Raw genomic sequence first — 19,112 nt, forward strand, 5'->3', positions numbered from 1 at the left:
GAGTCAGCTTGGAGGTATGGATACCAAAGGGCTGGTTCCTTATTGGAGCTCAGGTGGGTTTAAAATGCAGCCAAGGAAAAGGTCAAGGGTCAGCTGGGGTCATGAATAGGGCTCTATCCACGGAAGTTGGGTTTAAGACTTAAAAGTGGTATGCCCTACCCTCCCTGACCCCCCTCCCACTTCCCCTCCCTATCCCTCTAACACCCCTCACCAGGCAGACACGTTGCGTGGCAGGCGGCGATGGCGTGGCTGGTGGCGGCAGTAACACTTGGAGGGACAAGAGTTAAGCACCTGGAAGGGTGGCCAGTGGCGCCGGGCACTAGTGTTAGCCGTCCCCGCTGGAGGAGCCCCGACACCACCACCTCCTCCACTGCCGGTGTCAGTCACGGTAGCTGCAGTCCGTTCACGAGGACCCTCTCCAGGAGTGCCATCCTCACGGGCCGCGCACCGGGCTGCACGGGGGCCCTTGTTTCTGCGCGTGCGGGCTTTAATGGGCGTGGGCGCAGGCGGCGGTGGCTCGGCCTTAGTGGGAGCTGGGGCTGGGGCTGGGGCTGGGGCTGGGGCTGGGGCTGGGGCTGGAGCTGGAGCTGGAGCTGGGGCCTGGTCTGTAGCCAAGGCGGGGGGCAGGGCGGGAGCCTGGGCGGGGGGCAGGGCGGGCTCCAAGTGGCCCGAGCCTGGGGTAGGCGGGAGCACCGTGAGCAGCGGCGTTGGCTGGAGAACTGGCGGCTGCGGTATGGGCGGTGGCGCGGGAGGCGGCGTAGGTGGTGGCGTGGGCGGTGGCAGAGGCGGAGGCGGCGGCAACTCCTGTGGGCCAGGAGGCCTGGGGCACACAGGCTCTCCATTGGTGGGCGCCGGGAAGATGAACATAGGTGGCGCCAGCAGGGCGGGTACGGGCCTCCGGGGGCCCGGAGCTGGGTGCATCTGCCCTGGCGGAGGCGGCGGGGAGCCCCAGGGACCCGAGAGCGCGGCTGCACGCCGTCTGGGGGCCCCGATGCCTCCACTAGCCCCGTTGAAGCGGAAGTGGCGTTCAGGGCCATCGGGAGGACTCACCCAGTCAAATTTGGGCTTCGAGCCTGGGAAGGTGGTGTAGGGTGGTGGCGGAAGGGCCCGGGCATGGGACGCAGGCACCAAGGGGTGTCCAGAACACCCCTCGCCGTCTCCATTACCGCCCTCTGCTTCCTGGGTCCCCCGAGGGACTTCTCCCGGGCAGCGAGGGGCCCCCGGAGCCAGGGGCCCCTGCTTCAGGACCTCGGCATAAGTGATGGCGCCGGAGGCGGTGGAGAAGAGTCCCCTGCCTCCGCCGCCCCCGAGAGAGACTTTGGCAACTAAGGAACTCGAAGCTGCCGCAGGGGGCAAAGGGGGCCCCGACTTGAAGGTGACTTTACACAGCAGACTCAGGCCGGCCTCGGAGGCCCCAGGCCTGGCCATTTCGCCGTCGCCTGCTTGGGAAGGCGTTCCTCCACGGGCCCCGCCAGGCGTCTGGCGCTCGCTGCTGCGCGGGACCTGGCTTTCTGTAGGGGTTTTGGCAGGTGTGGCCAAAGCAGGACTGATTCTGAGGTCCGGGATCTGCCGGTCGGAAGGCGGCGGTGGTGGCGGCTTTCTCGGCTCCAAGGGTGGCGGAGTGAGGGATAGGGCCCTTGGGACAGGGTTGGGGTCCTCTTCGGTTCGTGGCAGGGGCGGCGGCGGCGGCGGCGGCGGCAGCGGATGGAGGCTCGGAGGGTCGCCCTGGCCGCGATGGCTTGCCTCCAGCAGACCGCGGATCCGCGGCACCGAAGTGCCCGCGGTTTTTCGCCACTTAGACGGCGCGGGCAACAGGGTCCCCACGGGGGGCAAGGGTGGTGTGGAGACCGCGGCCGCAGCGACCTCCTCTGAAGGGGGCGTCACTGGCGAGGGCATTTCTAAGGTCAGGGGCGAGGGTGAGGCCTGGGGCTCCGGGGGTACCAGGGGTCCCGGGGCCGTCGAGCTGCTGGGGAACCAGACGCCCAGCCCACGAGCCAGGCGTGTGGCAGGGGAGGAGGGGGTCACCTCGGGCTCCGCCAAGGACGTCCGGCGGGCGTCGGAGGAGCGGTCGGAGACCTGCTCTTTTCGGGAGCCCCCGCCTGCGGACGGCTCCGACTGCACGTTCCCCATTTCTGACGGAGGACGGGGACTGTGGTCAGAAAAACTTCCACCATTCAGTCGGCCAGGTCTGTGGGGACCCGACGAGGCCAGCTATACTTGGTGCTACCGATCCACCCCTGTCCTCCAAGATCTACTCAAGCACCAATCTCTAGCCGCATTCGTGTTCCCTCTCAATGCTCACGCCTTCCCCATGGCCCCATACAGCTGCTGTTCAGAAACAGGCTCCATCCTCTTAGTTTACTAAGGTTCTGTCCCTGACCCCCTGGCTGGTCCCTCAGATTACATCCCTACACTTTGGCCACGACCCAGGTCTCCAGGCTCCAAGACACAGGTCTTGCCCGCTTTCCTGTCATTCAGGCCTCATCACTCATGATGGTTGTGCTCAGTAGCCTACGTAGCCTACAAGACGTTCAAGCTTCTCTCCCTGCCCTGTAGCACCCCCCTCACTCTCTGGTCCCGCCCCCGATTGTCTAGGAATAGGGCTTCCTCAACACCTAGGCAGGTCTGGCCCCGCCCCCGCCTAACAATTCCAGGTGTTTCTGTCATGCTAAACCCTGTCCTCCCCTCTGACCCTCTGATCTCCCTCTCTCTCTCCCTCTGTCTGTCTCTGTCTCTCTCATTTGGGACCTGTCTTTCTCCCAAGCATCAGCAGATCTTCAGGCCTCACTCATAATCTCTTCCCGGTGCGGGTCTACCGGCAGGCCTCTACACTCAGGCCCCACCCCTTTCCCCAAGCCCCGCCCTTGGCTCTTCCGACCAGAGGTGCCCACTCACCGATTTCTCCTGCCCACCAAAGTTCAGACCGCGGTCCCCTGGGCCCAGGGCAGGGCGGGGAACGGCCGTAGCAGAAAATAACCGAAAAGAACGGGGGTGCGGGTGAAGGCAAGTGGGCGAGACAGCGAGGGCGGACCCCGAGATCTAGGCCCCGCCTCCGGGCTCGTGGCCACGCCCTCCTGTCAAACAGCTGGAGGCCAGCCGTCCCTTTACCAACCTGGATTTTTCTTTGAAATTCTCAGATGTCTTATTCCCCGCACCCAGGCCGCGGAGTTCTAGGCCTCACTCCTTCAGAACGTTCTCCTTAGCTCCTCCCCTTTGCAATGCCCCGCCCCTCCCGTTAGTCTCTCTCCCTAAGCCCCGCCCATTAGGAACCAAGCTACGTAGCTTTTCAATCTCGGATCTCCTGCGCCCCGCCCCTGAGACAATTTTCTCCTAAACTCCCAAGACCCTCTCCCTCCTTCGCCCGCCCTGGAGGCCTAACCGCGGTGAATCGGCCCCTTCCATGACGCACTCACTGGTTTGAGCTTTTGGCGTCCTCGGTCTCTCCTTTCCCGGGCCCTCCGACCCCGCCCCCTTGTGAATGCTCCCTTCTCGCCCCACCCCTTTTCGAACCCTGCCAGGCACTTAGCCCCTCCCATTTAGTGCCCAAAGCGTAGACCCTAGCCTCTTTAGAACCCCGAGACCGGGCCAAGTCCCGGACCCCTTCCCCACACCCTCAGGGGCCAATGGCGCGGATGGCTGGCAAAGTAGGGATCCTCTATGGATCCTGAGAAAATGGGGGCTGGGGGGCCGTTCACAGAAGCTGGTGCCGGGCTCTAGGACCCAGCGGGCAAGTACGCCCGCCTTGCGTTTACACCTCCCCCAAGCCGCCCCCTTCCCCCCACCCATCTTTCAAGCTCCCCCTCCTTCCCCTCTCGCCCCGGCTCCCGGAGCCCGTCTCTAGCGCCGCCGGAGCCAAAGAGGGAGCCGGAGCGAACAGGAGGAGGTGGAGGCCACGTCGCCGCCGCTCGGAGCCCGGCCGGAGCCTCCTAGGCAGGTGCTGAGGAGGGCGAGGGGGCGGGGGCTGACAGACGCCTGTCCTGGTGTGGGGGTGGTCTGGACCGCGCTGCGTCTCCTGCCCACCAGGGCGCCCCCAGATCCCGGCTGGAAGGACAAGGGGGTGGGGGCCCATAAACTGCGCGGCAGCCATTTGGGGTACCAGTCTCCATTTGGGGGGTCTGGACTTCTTCCGAGGATGCTCCATTCATAAAATTCCGTACAGGACCCCCACCATTGAGGAAGTGTGGGGACCACTTCCCCTCACCGGGAAACAGATGGGTGGGGAGCATAGAGCACCCAGAAACCCCGGCGTCCCATCCCAGCTAGGCCCTGCGGGGGACCCTCTGCCCTTTTTCTCTGCTTCACCTGTTGTCGGGGGAGGCGGGCGGACAAAGGAAGCAGCATCACGTGACTGCTCATTCACAAAATCCCATCCCATTGAGAAAAGGGGGCTGGGGGCGCTGGCGGCGCTGCGGCCGCGTTTTCCCCCGTTGAGGGGCCGGAGAAACCCGGTAGCCTGCAAGTGGGGGAAAGGGCTAGAGCTCATCGCATGGGTCCCTAAGTCTGGGGTGCCAGGGTCCCTGCGCCAAGTGGTAGTGAGGGGCTAAATGCCGATCCCGATTACTGGGTGGAGGGCTACGTCTCCCGAGCTGGGGGGCGGGGTAAGATGGTTTTGAAGGATGCTGGGGCGGGGAGGAGGAGGGATCAACCCCCACCCCGCCCCCAGCCAATCTCTCCCCTTAGCCTTCCCTAGGCTGGGGCCCGAGGGAACAAGCTTGGTTTTTTGTGAATGAAATGCTCTCTAGATGTGTCTCGGTCGCCAGTTTCTAGCTTCCACTGCCTCCATCTCCCTTTCGGCCTCTCTCTGGCCATTTCTGGTTCTCTCCCTGACCGTCTCCCGTTGCTGGGTGACTCAGTGAGCTTTGCATCCGGTCTCATTCATAAATCCGGGAAGGAGTGGGGGAAGAGAGCCTGGGTTTCTCACCCAGCCAGTGGCCTGGGGGGGCAGAGTGCAGAGGCAGTGAGGGGGGGACTGGAGCTGAGTTGATGGACTCTAAGAAAATACATATATACTCGGGCACCCAGCTGTGAGGGGGAAGGATGGGTGGGGCTGTGGGTATGAGAAGGAGAGGAGAGAAGGGAGGAGACAAGGTTGATGGGGGATGAGCAGGAGGGGGAAGGGAAGTGGAAAACCCAGGCTGTGGGGGTGTGGATGGGAAAAGGGAGGAAAGGGGGATGGAGGGAAAGGGGAGATGTGGAGAAGACAGGCATGAGGGAAGAGAGATGGCGTGAGGACGAAGGAAGCCATGCTGGAAGAAGGGCATGGGGAGAGGTGGGTATGCAGAAGAAGGTGGGAATGGAAGGTAAGCTGAGTATCAGTGATGAAGGTTGCAGTGGATCATGATGAGAGAAAAGAAGAGGGGGAATAAGGGTTGGGGGGACATTAAATGAGAGAACAGGATTGGAGTTCACTGACCATGTTGTCCCTGTCCCTCCACCTTCAGGTACATGGTTCGGGTCCGAGCTGTGGTGATGGCCCGAGATGACTCCAGTGGGGGCTGGCTGCCTGTGGGGGGCGGGGGCCTCAGCCAGGTGAGCGTATGTCGGGTCCGAGGGGCCAGGCCCGAGGGGGGGGCCCGCCAGGGGCACTACGTCATCCACGGGGAGCGACTCCGGGACCAGAAAGTGAGCCACTGTCGGGCATGGGAGCAGGGTGGGGGTCTGGGGAAATAGAGAGATGGGCCTGTAGAGGAGAGGTCAGGTCATCTCCAAACCTGGGTGTGGGATGGAGTTTGGAAGTGAGTATCTGTCCTATGGCTAAGAGTTGGGAGTTTTGGGAACATTTGGGGTATTAAGCAGGTCCTATCCACTGCCATTCCTGATGGACTATCATATCAGCCTCCTTACTGCTCTCCTTGCCCCCCCCCCAGTGTGCTCCACAGGGGTTCTGCTAACACCTGACTCAGATCATATCCCTCCTCTGCTTAGAACCTCTGATGGCTCCCTCCCCTTCAGAGATCCTCACCACAGCACCCTACACTCTTGGCCCCTGTCTGCCCTAAATATACGAAGGCATTTGGTGGGACCATCTGGAAATGTCAGATAGGGTTTACAATTCTATATTTGGGTTCAGCAGGAATATTCTGGGCTGTCTGGCACGATTTGGAAGGACAGTGTTAAAGTTTCAGCTAAGGGTGTAGTAGAAAGATCTGGATGCTTTGCAGAGGCTTGGGGGAAGGGTTGCAGTTCAGAACGGGGTTGGAAGGAAAAATTCATGGAGTTTGAAATAGTGTGAAGGAATATAGTGATGTTAGGCAAGGATATGAGGGAACATCTAGGGTGTTGACCAGCATATGCAGGGAATCTGTGGCAGTTTGATAAGAATTTGGGGGGTATCATTTTGGGAGATTACTGGGGCATTGAGAGGGGATTAACAGTAATATTTTTGAGGTGTTTAATTAAGTTGGGGAGTACTATTGAGTCAGAAGGAGGGATACTGGGTTATCAAATGGGGACTAATTAATTTTTTGAGGCATTCAATATGATTTGGGATTCCTATTGGGATATCAGAGGGGGGAACTGGAAAATGTAGGGATCAATGGGTTTGGGGGAACTAGTGGAGTATCAGACATGTGCTCAATAAAATTGGGGAGTGGTATTAGTCAAGGTTCAGGGGTACACCTAGGATTGAGAAATGAGGTTTATGGGGTGCTGGGGGTGGAGGAGAAGTCCTAGGCATGGCTGGATGGAGGTATCTGACCTGGCTCCCTCCTGCCCTCAGACCACCTTGGAATGTACCCTGAGGCCAGGCTTGGTTTACAACAAGGTGAACCCCATCTTCCATCACTGGAGCCTGGGTGACTGCAAGTTTGGGCTGACGTTTCAGAGTCCTGCAGAAGCTGATGAATTTCAGAAGAGCCTGCTGGCAGCACTGGCTGCCCTGGGTCGAGGTGAGTGGTACAGGCAGCGGGACCTGGGCGCTGGTGGAGGGGTGGGAGAAGCTGGGGCCACAGAACTTATTCTCTGCTTCTCTCCCTGCCGCAGGCTCGCTTACCCCCTCCTCCTCCTCTTCCTCCTCCCCTTCCCAGGACACGGCAGAGACTCCCTGCCCCCTGACGGTGAGTCTCCAGGACCAGCTCTGCTGGAAGGGCAGGGGTTTATTTCTATTCTGCAAACATCCTTGAGCACCTACTGTGTATCAGGCATCATGACACAAGCCGGGGACAGAAATTTGGGCCCAAACTCTCAGGTCAACTCAATCCCAGTTATTCTAGTTTCTGTTCTATCATGATAGAACATACTCACACATTCATTCAAGGGTATTTATTGAACACCTTCCATCAATCAGCAGTGTTTTAGGCACTGGGGATACATCAGTGAACAAAACAAAGTCCCTTTCCTTATGGAGTTTCTCTTCTAGTGTGGAAAGGCAGAACAAAAAAATTTTTAAAGATAAACTATAAAAATGAATCAATATTAATAATAAATGGATGAACAAGTTAATGACAGGTCCACCCTTTCAGTTTCTCAGGGTACAAGCCTTGAAGTCATCCTTGACTCCTCTCTTTTTATGCCCCTCATCTAATCTGTCAGCAAGTATTGGCTTCACTTTCAAAATGATCAGACTGCCTGCAACCTGGTAACAGTCCAACCTCACCTCCCAACTAGACCATCCCACCAGCTTCTCATTGTCACCCCCTACCCCATCCCCTAATACCTCTTCGTGCACACAGCCAGAGGGACCCTATTGACATCGAAGTCAGATTATGGCCAACCTCCACTCAGAACCCTCCCAGGGCTCCATCTCACTCAGGGTAAAGAACAAAGTCCTTACAGTGGTATATAAAACCCCACACCATCTGGCCCCCTTTTTTTCTTCCTCTTCCTTCCTCTGCTTCAGCCATACTGACCTCCTCACTGTTACTCCAAAAGGACAGGCACATTCCTGTCTCAGCTCCTTTGCACTGGCTGGGCCTTCTGTCTTGAAACACCTTTCCCTAACTTTCCACATGGCTCATACCCTTATATTCTTTGGGGCTTTACACATGTCGCCCTGTCAGTGCAGCCCTCCCTGGGGACCCTGTTTAAAATTGCAATCTCCTAATGCTCCTTATCCTGTTCTAATTTCCCCCCAGCTTCTAAGATATTTTCCTTCTTTTCTTTCTCAATAGAGAATTTTATCTTTTAGTACTGTCATTCTCCCATGCTAGAATGTCAGCTCCTGGAGGGCAAGGATCTTTTGTTGCTTTCTTGCTGCATCTCCAAGGCTTAAAACAGGGCCTGGTAGGTATGCAGTAAGTGTTCAGTAAAGATGTGTTGAATAAATTTATTGAATCGATAGATGCACAGGATGTCCAATGCGATCTGGCACTTGCCGGGAACAGTGGGAGTTGCTTGAGAACACTGAGGGACAAAACCGGTCCCCTGGGCAGACCAGGGGGATTCCCAGGGTCATGGGAGATGCAGGTGGGTCTATAAAAATCACATAGACAGTTCTCGATGATTGACACTCGGGAAAACTGCTGTACCTCCCATGCTCCATCTCACATCCTCACAACAGCCTCTGTGAGCCTGGCATGTCGTTGGTGTTCAATGAATGGCTTTTGAAGATAGGAAACAGATGAGGTAGGAATGATTCCCAAGTTACAGAAAGGAAATCCAGGGTCTGAGAAGTGCCGTTTCAGCTTGTAAAGGACAGAGCTTGGTCTGGATGGGAAAGAACAAATTCCAGGTGGGTGAAACTGCCCCAATAAAGGTGTGGTGGTGGGCATGAGACTGGGGAGCAGCTGACTGGCTAAACGAGAGGGCTTCTGAGAAGGGAGGAGGATGGTTTGATGTTCTGTAAGTTGGTGAGCTGAACAGATAAAAAGAGGGCGTCAATTAATAACAATAACAATGACCAGCTCTTCCTGAACTTCAGGCTTGTGTTGCGCCCTTTACAGTGGGGCCTAATCACAGCCTTATGAATAGATACTATTATGATCCCCATTTTACAGAGGAGGAAGCTGAGGCTCAGAGAGATGAGCTCACTTGCTGGAGGTCACACAACCAGCCAGAGGCAGAGCCGGGGTTTGAACCCAGGCCTGTCTGGACGCAGAGCCCTCGCTCGAAATGGGAGGGGGTCTGTGTGAGGGCATTGGCTGGGCTGTGCCGGTCCGGCTCTGAGGCCGCCAATCTCCCCCAGTCCCACGTCGACAGCGACTCCTCCTCCAGTCACAGCCGCCAGGAGACGCCTCCCACCACTGCTGCGGAGGCCCCCGTGGTCACTGTGGAGTCAGCTTCTGGCTTCGGGCCGGCCACGCCGCCCCAGCTCCGACGCTCCCCTGCTCAGGTGAGCCCTCCGACCCCTAGCAGTAGTCAGAGGTTCCCCATGGGGTGCCACGGCCCGAAGCGGGCAGGAATGAGGCTGCAGAGCGGGGAGAAACCGCAAGCATCCTAAGGGATGGCTGAATGGAGTTAACAGGTGGGGTGGGAGGGTAGCTGGTAAGCCTGGGGATCCTGGGAGGGTTAGGCAAGGGCTTCCAGCGTCTCCTGCTCTCCTGGAAATTTTGAATAGTTCTGAATTCCAGAGGGGCTTGGGGGATGACTTGGGCGATTAATTCTTCTGGTATATTAGCGGGTTGCTCCTGGATTTTGAGAGAGGACAGGACTGGGTCCTTACGGGGTGGGGTTGGTGCCTGGATTCTTCTGTACGTCCCTGGATTTCTTCCGCCCCTGGGGGAGGGGTGGGCTAGGGGTGTGGGAGTCTGACTGCCGGACTCAGGCCGTAGGATCCTCGGACCAACGAAGTCTTGGTGGGGTCTTTGGAGTCTCAGGCTTTCTGAGACTGGGATGGACGGGGGTTGTGGCAGAATGTCAGGGATCACAAATCCCACTAATGGGTTCTCCTGTCCCTTCATCCCACAGAGCTACCCTCCGCTCCTACCGTTCACGGGATTTCCGGAGCCCGCAGAGCCCTCGGCCGGGGCAGGGGGCCTGGGCTGGGGCGGCCGTGGCTATGAGGATTACCGGCGCACCGGGCTGCCCGCGCCCCTCACCCTGTCCACCTGCGTCGTTCGCTTTGCCAAGGCTGGCGCGTTGAGGGGTGCAGCCATGGGACCCCCAGCCGCCCTACCTGCCCCTCTCCCAGAGGCTGGGCCCCCGGCGCCAGCCAAGGCCTCCCCCGAGGCCGAGGCGGCGGCGCGTTGTGTGCACTGCCGCGCGCTCTTCCGCCGCCGAGCAGACGGGCGCGGAGGCCGCTGCGCCGAGGCCCCAGACCCGGGCCGCTTGCTGGTGCGCCGTCTCAGCTGCCTGTGGTGTGCAGAGAGCTTGCTCTACCACTGCCTGTCGGACGCCGAGGGCGACTTCTCGGACCCGTGTGCCTGCGAGCCGGGCCACCCACGGCCCGCCGCGCGCTGGGCCGCGCTGGCCGCCCTGTCGCTGGCGGTGCCCTGCCTCTGCTGCTACGCGCCCCTGCGCGCCTGCCACTGGGTTGCAGCGCGATGCGGCTGCGCCGGCTGCGGGGGTCGCCACGAGGAGGCTGCACGGTGAGGATAGCCTGGTGGATGCGGCCCCCAGAACGAGGACCCGAAATTGTGGGTCCAGGACCCCGGCCTCCGTTCGGACCCCAAACCCAAACCTAGGCACAGCCGGAACTTGGAGCTCAAGTTTGGAATGAGAGACCCCTGACCTGGAACCCGGACCCTAAATCTGGGATTGAGGGATCCCAGGCCCAGCTTCACTGGGCTGTCTACCCAAGAGGTCTCAGGCATCCTGAGCTGTCATCTTCACCCCGCTGTCCCCTCCCCCATGGCCTAGGCTGAGGAGACTCCAGTCATCCCCAGTCTCTGCACTGGGAGCACACAGATCCTGACAGACGCAGGGCCCTGACCCCTGACCGAACCCTCAGATTCCAGCCCCAGAATTAGTCGGGAGTTGGGAATGCCTGACCCTGCCTGTATACAATTATTTTCAGATCTTGAGATCTCAAGACCCAGAATCACCCCAAGTGATTCCTGAATGCTTACCTAAAACCTGGGGAACCCATATCTGAGGAGTTCTTGTAGGGGACCCCTGAGACCCTGGGCCCTCTTAAAATGCCCCGAGTTCTAGATATGCTCAAACAGATGTTCTCTGACCAAAATGGCCTGAGACACCCATCTCAGAGTCCCTCTCCTCCCCCCATGGAGATGTCAGGCTCCAAGATGCTCTGGGAGCCAGGGATCAAAGACTGCTGTAGACCCCCCAACCCCCAGCCAGTGTTCCCAGGAGCTTTGAATCTCGTATATAGGACACTGAGGTGCCTAGTACTTTCAGATTGAAGGCCACCAACCTCCAGGCCCAAAACACTAGTCCCAAATCCTCAGATAGCCCTCTTGGACTTGGATTTCAAGTCTTGGAATGTCCTGGAATCTTTGGCTTCTTTGTACCCACAAATCCCCAATCCCCTAAAGGCTAGAAGCCCAGCTCCCAGAGGATGGGATGTTCATGACAACCCTGACCTCTGTCCCCTTGGTCCCCAGTCCCTGAGTGACCCCAAGGTGCTTTAGGAGCACGAGATCCAAGATCCCAAGGTGCCAATGACCTTTCAAATTCAGGTCTCAAGCCTACACAGCATTGGGATTATCCCTGACCAAGACCTTGGTCCCTCCATACCAGATCTGAGGTGCCCCAGGACCCTAGCACCCTTGGATTTAATTTCTTTGGACTCAAACCTCTTTAGCCTGATATTCCTTGCAACCTCTGCCCCTTGAATTCTTCTGTCTACAGGCCTCTGAGACCCCAAGACCCCAGACTCTGGAATTCTAGTTCTAAGGGGCCCTGCCCATGTCCCCAGCATCCCACAGAACTATCCCTTTACCCTGGGGGAAACCCCACCACCACCACCATTTTGAGCTCATGTTCTTGGATTCCAGGACCACTGAGTTCTCCCACTCCCACCTCTAGGACCCAACATTGCCATAGATGATTGTGCAGGTTGTTCACTAACCAAAGACACATGGTTAAGGTGGTGAGTAGGCTGGGATTCACACCACACTCTGCTGGCCGCACTGTGCCCTCAGAGGAAGGTGTGCCTATTTGTAAGCTGCACAAAGGCACCTTTTGGGCTAGCTATGGCTCTGCTAATATTTCTCTCTCTCTCTCCCCCTCCCTCTCTCTCTCCCCCTCCCTCCCTCTCTCTCCCCTTCCCTCCCTCCCTCCCTCCTTCTCCCTAGCCTTGCAGACTCCTTCCCAAAACCATCCTTGAGTCCTAGCCCTAGTCCAAGCTTTTTATGTTTTGCCTTCCATTAACCCCTTCTCTTGCATCTCAGAGTTGAGGGTTGCTTTAGAAAGTCTGAAAGCCTTTTCATGGCCTTCTGAGACCCCTCTTCAGGGGAAAGGGGATGCCACAGTCTCTTTCCCTGACTGGAATGGGACTTCCAGGGTCCCTCAGATCTGGTGGTCTGGATAGGGGGGTGGGGTGGCGGTCAAGCCTTGGAGCAAGACCATCACAATGTTGTATGGGCTTGGAACCTGCATCTGGTCCCAAGCATCTGGAAACGTGCACTTACCTTTCTTCAATAATCAGACTTGGGTGGCCTTGTGGGGGTTCAAGGGATAGGTCAAGGGGGCCAGAGGGATAGAACCTTCTGTCACTTCCTTTAAATGATTAACAATTTATTACATCTGGAACCTGTGAGATTCAGCTCTCCCAACCAGACCCCGGGATGGGTGAGAAAAAGAGGGGTGTCCCTCTCATCCCCACTCTGCCCAGCTCTCATCACTGTCAGACCCACCAGAGCTGAGGGCAGAGGGACTGGAGGCTGGGGCACCCTGGGTCCCCATCCCCCTCTCTGTGCCTCGGTCTTCTCCCTTCCGTGGTGGGCAGGGGGAAGCTCCATTCTTAACCTACCTCGTTTCGGGGAGGGGTGGGACAGGGGACCAGAGTGCTGTAAGGTGCTGTGGGATCTGCGGATGAAGCAGGGGGGCTGGGGAAAGGTACCCCCAGCACTGCCTCTCCCAGGTCTCCCAGTCCTACTCCCTGATGATACCCACCTCTGATCCATGAATTCTCTTCATCACCCCAATATCAGGGGTGCATGGAGGGCTGAACCTGGGAGCCAGGAAGACCTCACACCCTGGAGTCCCCAGGCCCAATTTCCCAGCTGCTTGCCCCTCAGATTGGATGCTTGGCCCCCAGACTTGGGGGAGGCACCCTGACATTTATCTTCCTGATCTTGATTCCAAGCCAGTCTGTGACCTCAATATTGTTATTGTCAGTGCCGGCTGAAGTGGTGGGGGAGCCAAAGACCCAGCCTTGTCATCGGGGGAGGGGGCATGAGATATTTGCTCCAAGAAATGTCTTAGACAAAGTCTCAGGCTGTGTTCTTTATTTGCATTGACGTGCCCCATCCCCTCACCTTCCTGAACTGCCAAACCAGTCTCCTACCCAATTCTCTTCTCCTTCACATCCGTTAGTCCCAAGCAGACCCTCCAGTTGAATTTATACATTCATCAAGTACATTTATTGGACACCCATTATTTGCCAAGCCCTGTTTGAGACTCTGGAGATAAAGCAGTGAACAGAACACAAAATTTTCCCACACGTTGCTTATGAACTTTATAGTGAAGAATGCAAATAAATGACATGTTAGAAATGATAATGTACTCTAGAAGATGTGGAGATGAGGGATGAAGTCAGTTTTAGCCTGGGCCTCAGTGACGAGCATCTGAATAAAGCCCCGAGGGAGTTCTGTGGGAAGAAGAGCTTTGCAAGTAAAGGGAAGTTGGTGAAAGACCCTGAGGGAGGAGCATGTCCGGTAAGTCTGAGGGACTTCAAGGGAGCTGAGTATCTGGAGAGGAGAAAGCAAGGAGGAAGGTACTTGAGAGATGAGGGCAGATCTGTGGGGCCTTGCAAGCCAAGCAGGACTTTGGTGTTCACCCTGAGTGAGATGGAGCTACAGGAGAGATGTGACCAGACTTAGGTGTTCACAGGTTCCCTCTGGCTGCCTGTGGGGAACAGGCTCCTGGGGAGGGAGATAGGAAGGAGGCTGCTCTGATGGTCCTGGAGGTGACAATGGCATACTGGACCAGGGCCAGAGCAGTGGAGGTGGGGAGAAGTGTTTTGAAAGTAGAGTCCACACATTTAGATATGGGGGTTGATATAAAGAGAGAAGTCAAGGTTATGACTCCAGGATTTTGGCTTGAGCAATTTATAATGTTTTACTAAAGGCAATGGAATACCCGGTCTTGAGGTAGACAGCACTAAAGTGGAAGTAGGGGAAGGGCAGGCTCTACCCCTAAGGAGAAAATTTTGGCCTTTGTTCTTCCCTGAGGCCCAACACCTGGCCCACCCCTGCTCCCAACAGAATAATTTAGGAAGTCCTGGAGACCAGAATAAGAGTCAGTAAGAGATGAAATCTGGAACAATTTAAACAACAGCAACAAAGCAGTAGCAGTCAAGACAGTTGTAACAGGTTAAGGGGTTAAAAGCATGGACTTTGGAATGAGAGCTGAATTGGAGCCCTGGCATCACCACACATTGGGTGCGACTTACCCTCTCTGAACCTCAGTCACATGGGGGTAAATTCTTGGCCCAGCGACACACAGGAAATGCTCAGTCTATGCTGTTATTATTGAGTACCACCTGTGTGTCCACTAAGCACTTACACACAGGACTCTAACCCTCACAACTCTAAGAGGTAAATATTATTTATCCCCATTATAGGTTTGAAAGGGATTTGGCGGCGACCAATTTCATGCTGGCCTGACTCCTAGGGTGCAATCTCAGTCACGGTGGAATGTTGCACCTGCTCGCTTTCCGAGCCCTGGGAGGCAAAGGGGGGTAGTCCCACAGGCGCATGGCGATCCAGGAGGAGGTCCTCTGCTGGGGGCGTGTGTGTGTGTGCGCGCGCGCGTGTGAGTGAATTGTAAGGCGGGCTTTCTGGGATCCTGACGTAACTCCAACCCTAAACAGGGAAGGAGGGAATAAGTTTCTGGATTTGGAGCGGAGTTGGAAGAACAACACTTGGTCTAGGGTGCTTAAAAGCTGAGAGTATCTGCGGGAGGTTGAGGAAAGAAAACCGAAGGTGCTTCTACATTGCAGCAGTAGCGACACCCGCTGGGCTGTCGGGACAGCCGGGATCCTGAACGCACGCTCGGTTTTCACAGCCCGGACGGTTTCGGGGCTCTGTTCGTCTATCCCGGGAGCCGCGTTCTAAGTTTCGGCGGGGGCGGAGTCGGGGGCGGACTTGGGGGCGGGTTCTGCCTCCCTCTGCAACAATCGGAACGCCAAAGGCCCTTCGCGGGAAGATGCTATTGGTCGGTTACGCTGCAGCGCCGGGTGCGCACGCCGTTCCGGGGCGGAGCCTCCTGCCGACCTGCGGGGGCGCACGCCTGGCATACCGGCAACGTTTCTATGGAGGGGGCCGAGGCACCGGAAGTGGCGGCGGTGGCCCGGGACTTGCAGGCCCTAGGGTAAGGGGCGCAGGGTGCGGCTGGCGGCGTGCTGGAAGGGGCAGGTTTGCCCTCAGCAATTCTTATGACCTCCCCCGCCCCCTCTCGCTGCCTGGGCGCCGCCGCAGGTATGAAAACTTCCTGGAGGCGGCGGCGCTGGGCCCCTCGTGCCCAGACTTCAGGGCGCTGTGCGCGCGGCTGGCGGCAGAGCTGGCGACTCTGGGCGCCTTGGAGCGGGAGCGAGAGGAGGGCGCAGAGGCGCTGAGTGTCGGCGACGGTACGTGTGGCGCAGCTGGCCCACGGGGGTGGAGCCCGGGTGCCGCTGCCGCGCCCTGAAGCCTCCCGCCTGCCGCCTCCCGCAGGCCCCAGCGCTGAGGAGGAATTCCTGCGACAACTCTCCGGCCTGCTGCAGGAGCTGCATTGCCCGGACCGCGCGCTCTGCGGCGCAGACTGTCGGACCGCGCTGCGGGAGCGGGGCTCGAGCCTGCGCCTTCTGCGTGAGCCCGGGGCGGGCCCGGGGTGCGGAAGTGGGCGAGGCCTCGGCCACTAGGGCTGCTGGGCTCAGCACCTGGGGGAGGAGCCAGGGTTTCCCCGAAGGGGCGTGGTCATAATTTAGAGGCCTGCGAGAGGGGCCGAGGTAGGTGAAGTCAGGACCTTGGGGCGGGCTTAGGCCTCCGAAGGTGGGCGGAATTAGAATTTTGATGGGAGGGTCTTGAAGCTCAAGTGGGTTGGGTTAGATGGAGCCTGGCACTTGGTTCTCAGGTGGGCCAGGTTCGAAGTCCGTGGAGGAAACTGGGTCTTGAAATGGGTGGAGATTATTCTGGGGCTAGAGCCAGGGTCCTAGGTGAGCGAAACTAGAAAGCGAGAGGTTTTGAAGCTGCTGAAGCTTTTTGACCCTGGGGGGTGGCTAGCAACACTCCTAGACTGCACCACTCTCTTTCCCTACTTGTAGGATTTCTCTGCACAGAGCTCCAGGCTGCCCGCCTCCTTAACCTGCAACCCCAGCCGGGTTCCACCCGGGCAACGCCGCCGCCTGGTGGGGAAGGGGCAGAGGAGGGAACTGGCATGGTTCAGGAACTGGTCCTTATCCTCCAAGCGCTGGGGCTGCCCAGACCTACGCAGGGAACCCTCGCCAGCAGGCTGCTGCAAGAGTTGCATGCCAAGGTAGAAAGCCAGAGTCCTCTGCACACCTGAGCCACCCCACCTTCCTTGCAGGGGGAGAGCCCTTTTTCCAAAAGAGGTTCTGGGTGGAGTATGCCCTAACCACTGCTGTTTACTAGAGCTGTGACTGCTATTCTTAAGTCGTGTCCGGGTCCTCAGGGCTGTGGGAAACTGGGGTCTACGGAGAGTTCTTACAGTTTCTTACAGTTCAGTTAGCTTCAAACTCATCCCATCAGATCTCAGAGCTGCTGCCTTCCCTGCCCCCAGGATCCCTGCAGCCCCTCCTAAGCTACCCGCTGGATGCACCCAGATGGGTAAGACTGTGTATGGCTGTATGCAAATAATGTCCTCATTCAGAGACGGGAGTGGGGAGTGGGCCCTGGCATGACCAAGACATTTCTCCCCAGGAAGCGTTGGAGTCCCTGGGCCAAAGCCTTCGAGGTCAGTATTGCTGCCGCCGCTGCCTCCTTCTCAAGCGTCTGGACCTGACAACATCTGCATTTTACTGGAGTGATCGGGCAGAGGTGTGGGCATAGGACCTGGCAGGAGCAGGGAGACCCAGTGGTGGGAGCTACCCCTGCAGGGTATAGGAATGAGGGCCAGGAATATCATCCTCTTGCACATTCTGAGGCCCAGGACAATGTAGAATCTTGTGAGGTTGGGGCTCTAGAATCTCAGGGCCTACAGGGCATTCTAGATCCCAGGGCCTCCAGAGCATTCTAGAATTTCCAGCTCTGAATTGGGAGTGTCTTTAGAGCTATACCCCTTGTTTAGAGATATAGGAAGTGAGACCCTGAGCGAGGAAGAAATGCTTCCAAAATGAGAGATCCTTTGCCCTGACTGGTTTGGCTCAGGAGTTAGAGTGTGGACCTGCGGATCCAAGACTCACAGGTTCAATTCCCTTGGTTGGGGGTTCGATCCCCCGCCCCAGTCAGGGTTGTGCAGGAGGCAACCAATTCATGTGTCTCTTTCACATCAATGTTTCTCACTCTCTCCCTCCCACTCTATCTGAAAAAAAAAAAAAAAAAGGAAAAATACTGATTTTTTTTCCTCAGGTGAGGATTAAACAAACAAAAACAAAATGATAGATGCCCCTTGATTGGCTCTTGGGCACCTTTTCCATGTCCCCTCACCACCTCCAGGCCCTAGGGGAGGCCATGAAGGCAGTGCTGATCCCAGTTCGAAAGACTCTGACCCCAGAATCAGATGTCTCCATTGCACACATCCTGGCTGCCCGAGCTGATCTGTCTCGTCTTGTCCCTGCCACAAGCAAGGATGCCCGCCGAGGGACCTGCTGTGCCATCAACAAGGTGGGCACCTTGGGGTGGGGAAGAGCCCCAGCATCTTTGGTCTTCAGACTGGCCTTTCAGCCTCTGCCCTGGCCCAGCCTTGTCCTCTCCTTCCTGGTTCCTGGCCTCTGGACTCGTCACCTCTAACCCACCCTCTCTACATGGCAGTTGGAGGCATATTTCTAACTCGGAAATCTGGCCACATCCCCCTGCCACCCCCCAGGTTCAAAACCCTCCTGTGGTTCCCCAGTGCCTTCACAACAAAGTCCAGCTGAGCCCCATGCCCACCTCTCCAGCTTTGGCTTAAACTCCTCCCCCAACACCTCACCCTGTCTATTGTTATTGGTTTTGAGTCATTTTTAAAGCAGAGATGCCCTCTGTTTAAATGATTAAGTATTTGGCCTTAAACTCTCAGTTTAAATAGTCTTATCCTTCTGTGAATGAATATTAGGGAATGAATTAGCACAGCAAAGAGTGAAGTAAAATTTAGAAAAAAGTTATTTGCTTTAAGAAGTATAGTAAGTAAAGGATATTATAGGTGATGCACAGTGATGGGTATTTAGAAAAACACTGGTTTGCTGGAAATGTTACACAAAGCCCCAGCTGTGAAATAGACAGAAGTTGAGGTGTCCTCCTTACTTTTGGTGGGGACTTGGACCTCTGCCATCGCTCTCACTTTTATTTCCCTCTCGCTGAGGCCCCTGTAACCCAGTTTGAAAGCTCCAGTCTTCCACCAATCCAGTCCCCTAGACCCTCCCACCCATTGTACCCAAATAGTCAACATCTCTGCCCTTCCTTTTTTAACCTTGCGTTGTTCTCTTGGCTCTCTGGCCCCCTTGTCCAAGATACTTTTCTTCTCTGAAACTAAAGTCTGATCAACCCTCAGGTGCTTATGGGCAACGTGCCAAACCGAGGGGGCCACCCAAATGACTTGGAGGCTCCCATGCCCAGCTGGCAGAGCAGAAGAGAGGCTGGAGGCTGGAGGAAGGCCGGCCGCCAGGGCTGGGGCCGGAAGAAGAAGAAGAAATAAAGGGGGACTGGTGGTTGGGGTAGGGTCCTCTATGAGATGCTGACGCCATTGACAATCTCTGGGGAGCCGATTTGAGGGTCTTTCTTGGTACCTGGCATCCAGCCCACATCTCCTGTTCCTGAGGCCCCAGTGTTCTCCCCCACCCACCATTTAACACCAACGACCATGTTCTCTGCAAAATAAATTTAATTTATGACAGCTGTAGGACCTGTCTCTGGTGGGGCAAGGTCAGGGGTACACGGGTTTGAGGAGGAGTAGGGGGGATCTCTGTCCTTGGGGGT

The 19,112-nt window shown here is 57.1% G+C and overlaps 2 protein-coding genes across 2 annotated transcripts; both read left to right on the forward strand.

Moving 5' to 3' along the window:
• Nucleotides 1-1,261: 1,261 nt before the first annotated feature.
• Nucleotides 1,262-10,467, forward strand: SPRED3 (sprouty related EVH1 domain containing 3). Its single transcript, XM_036275845.1, is given in 9 exon segments — nucleotides 1,262-1,375; nucleotides 3,591-3,648; nucleotides 3,651-3,700; nucleotides 3,702-3,934; nucleotides 5,442-5,622; nucleotides 6,719-6,887; nucleotides 6,982-7,055; nucleotides 9,122-9,268; nucleotides 9,844-10,467. Coding segments are annotated over 9 exon segments (1,650 nt in total).
• A 4,825-nt stretch (nucleotides 10,468-15,292) lies between these two features.
• FAM98C (family with sequence similarity 98 member C) lies at nucleotides 15,293-19,022 on the forward strand. The gene is made up of 8 exons (XM_036275279.1): nucleotides 15,293-15,372; nucleotides 15,480-15,628; nucleotides 15,714-15,848; nucleotides 16,304-16,515; nucleotides 16,749-16,826; nucleotides 16,920-17,036; nucleotides 17,655-17,822; nucleotides 18,688-19,022. The coding sequence occupies exons 1-8, from the start codon at nucleotides 15,314-15,316 to the stop codon at nucleotides 18,829-18,831; spliced, it is 1,062 nt and encodes a 353-aa protein (XP_036131172.1). The 5' UTR covers nucleotides 15,293-15,313; the 3' UTR covers nucleotides 18,832-19,022.
• Nucleotides 19,023-19,112: the final 90 nt, after the last annotated feature.

This window comes from Molossus molossus, unplaced genomic scaffold (genome assembly GCF_014108415.1).
Source record: "Molossus molossus isolate mMolMol1 unplaced genomic scaffold, mMolMol1.p scaffold_m16_p_21, whole genome shotgun sequence".
Taxonomy (NCBI): domain Eukaryota; kingdom Metazoa; phylum Chordata; class Mammalia; order Chiroptera; family Molossidae; genus Molossus; species Molossus molossus.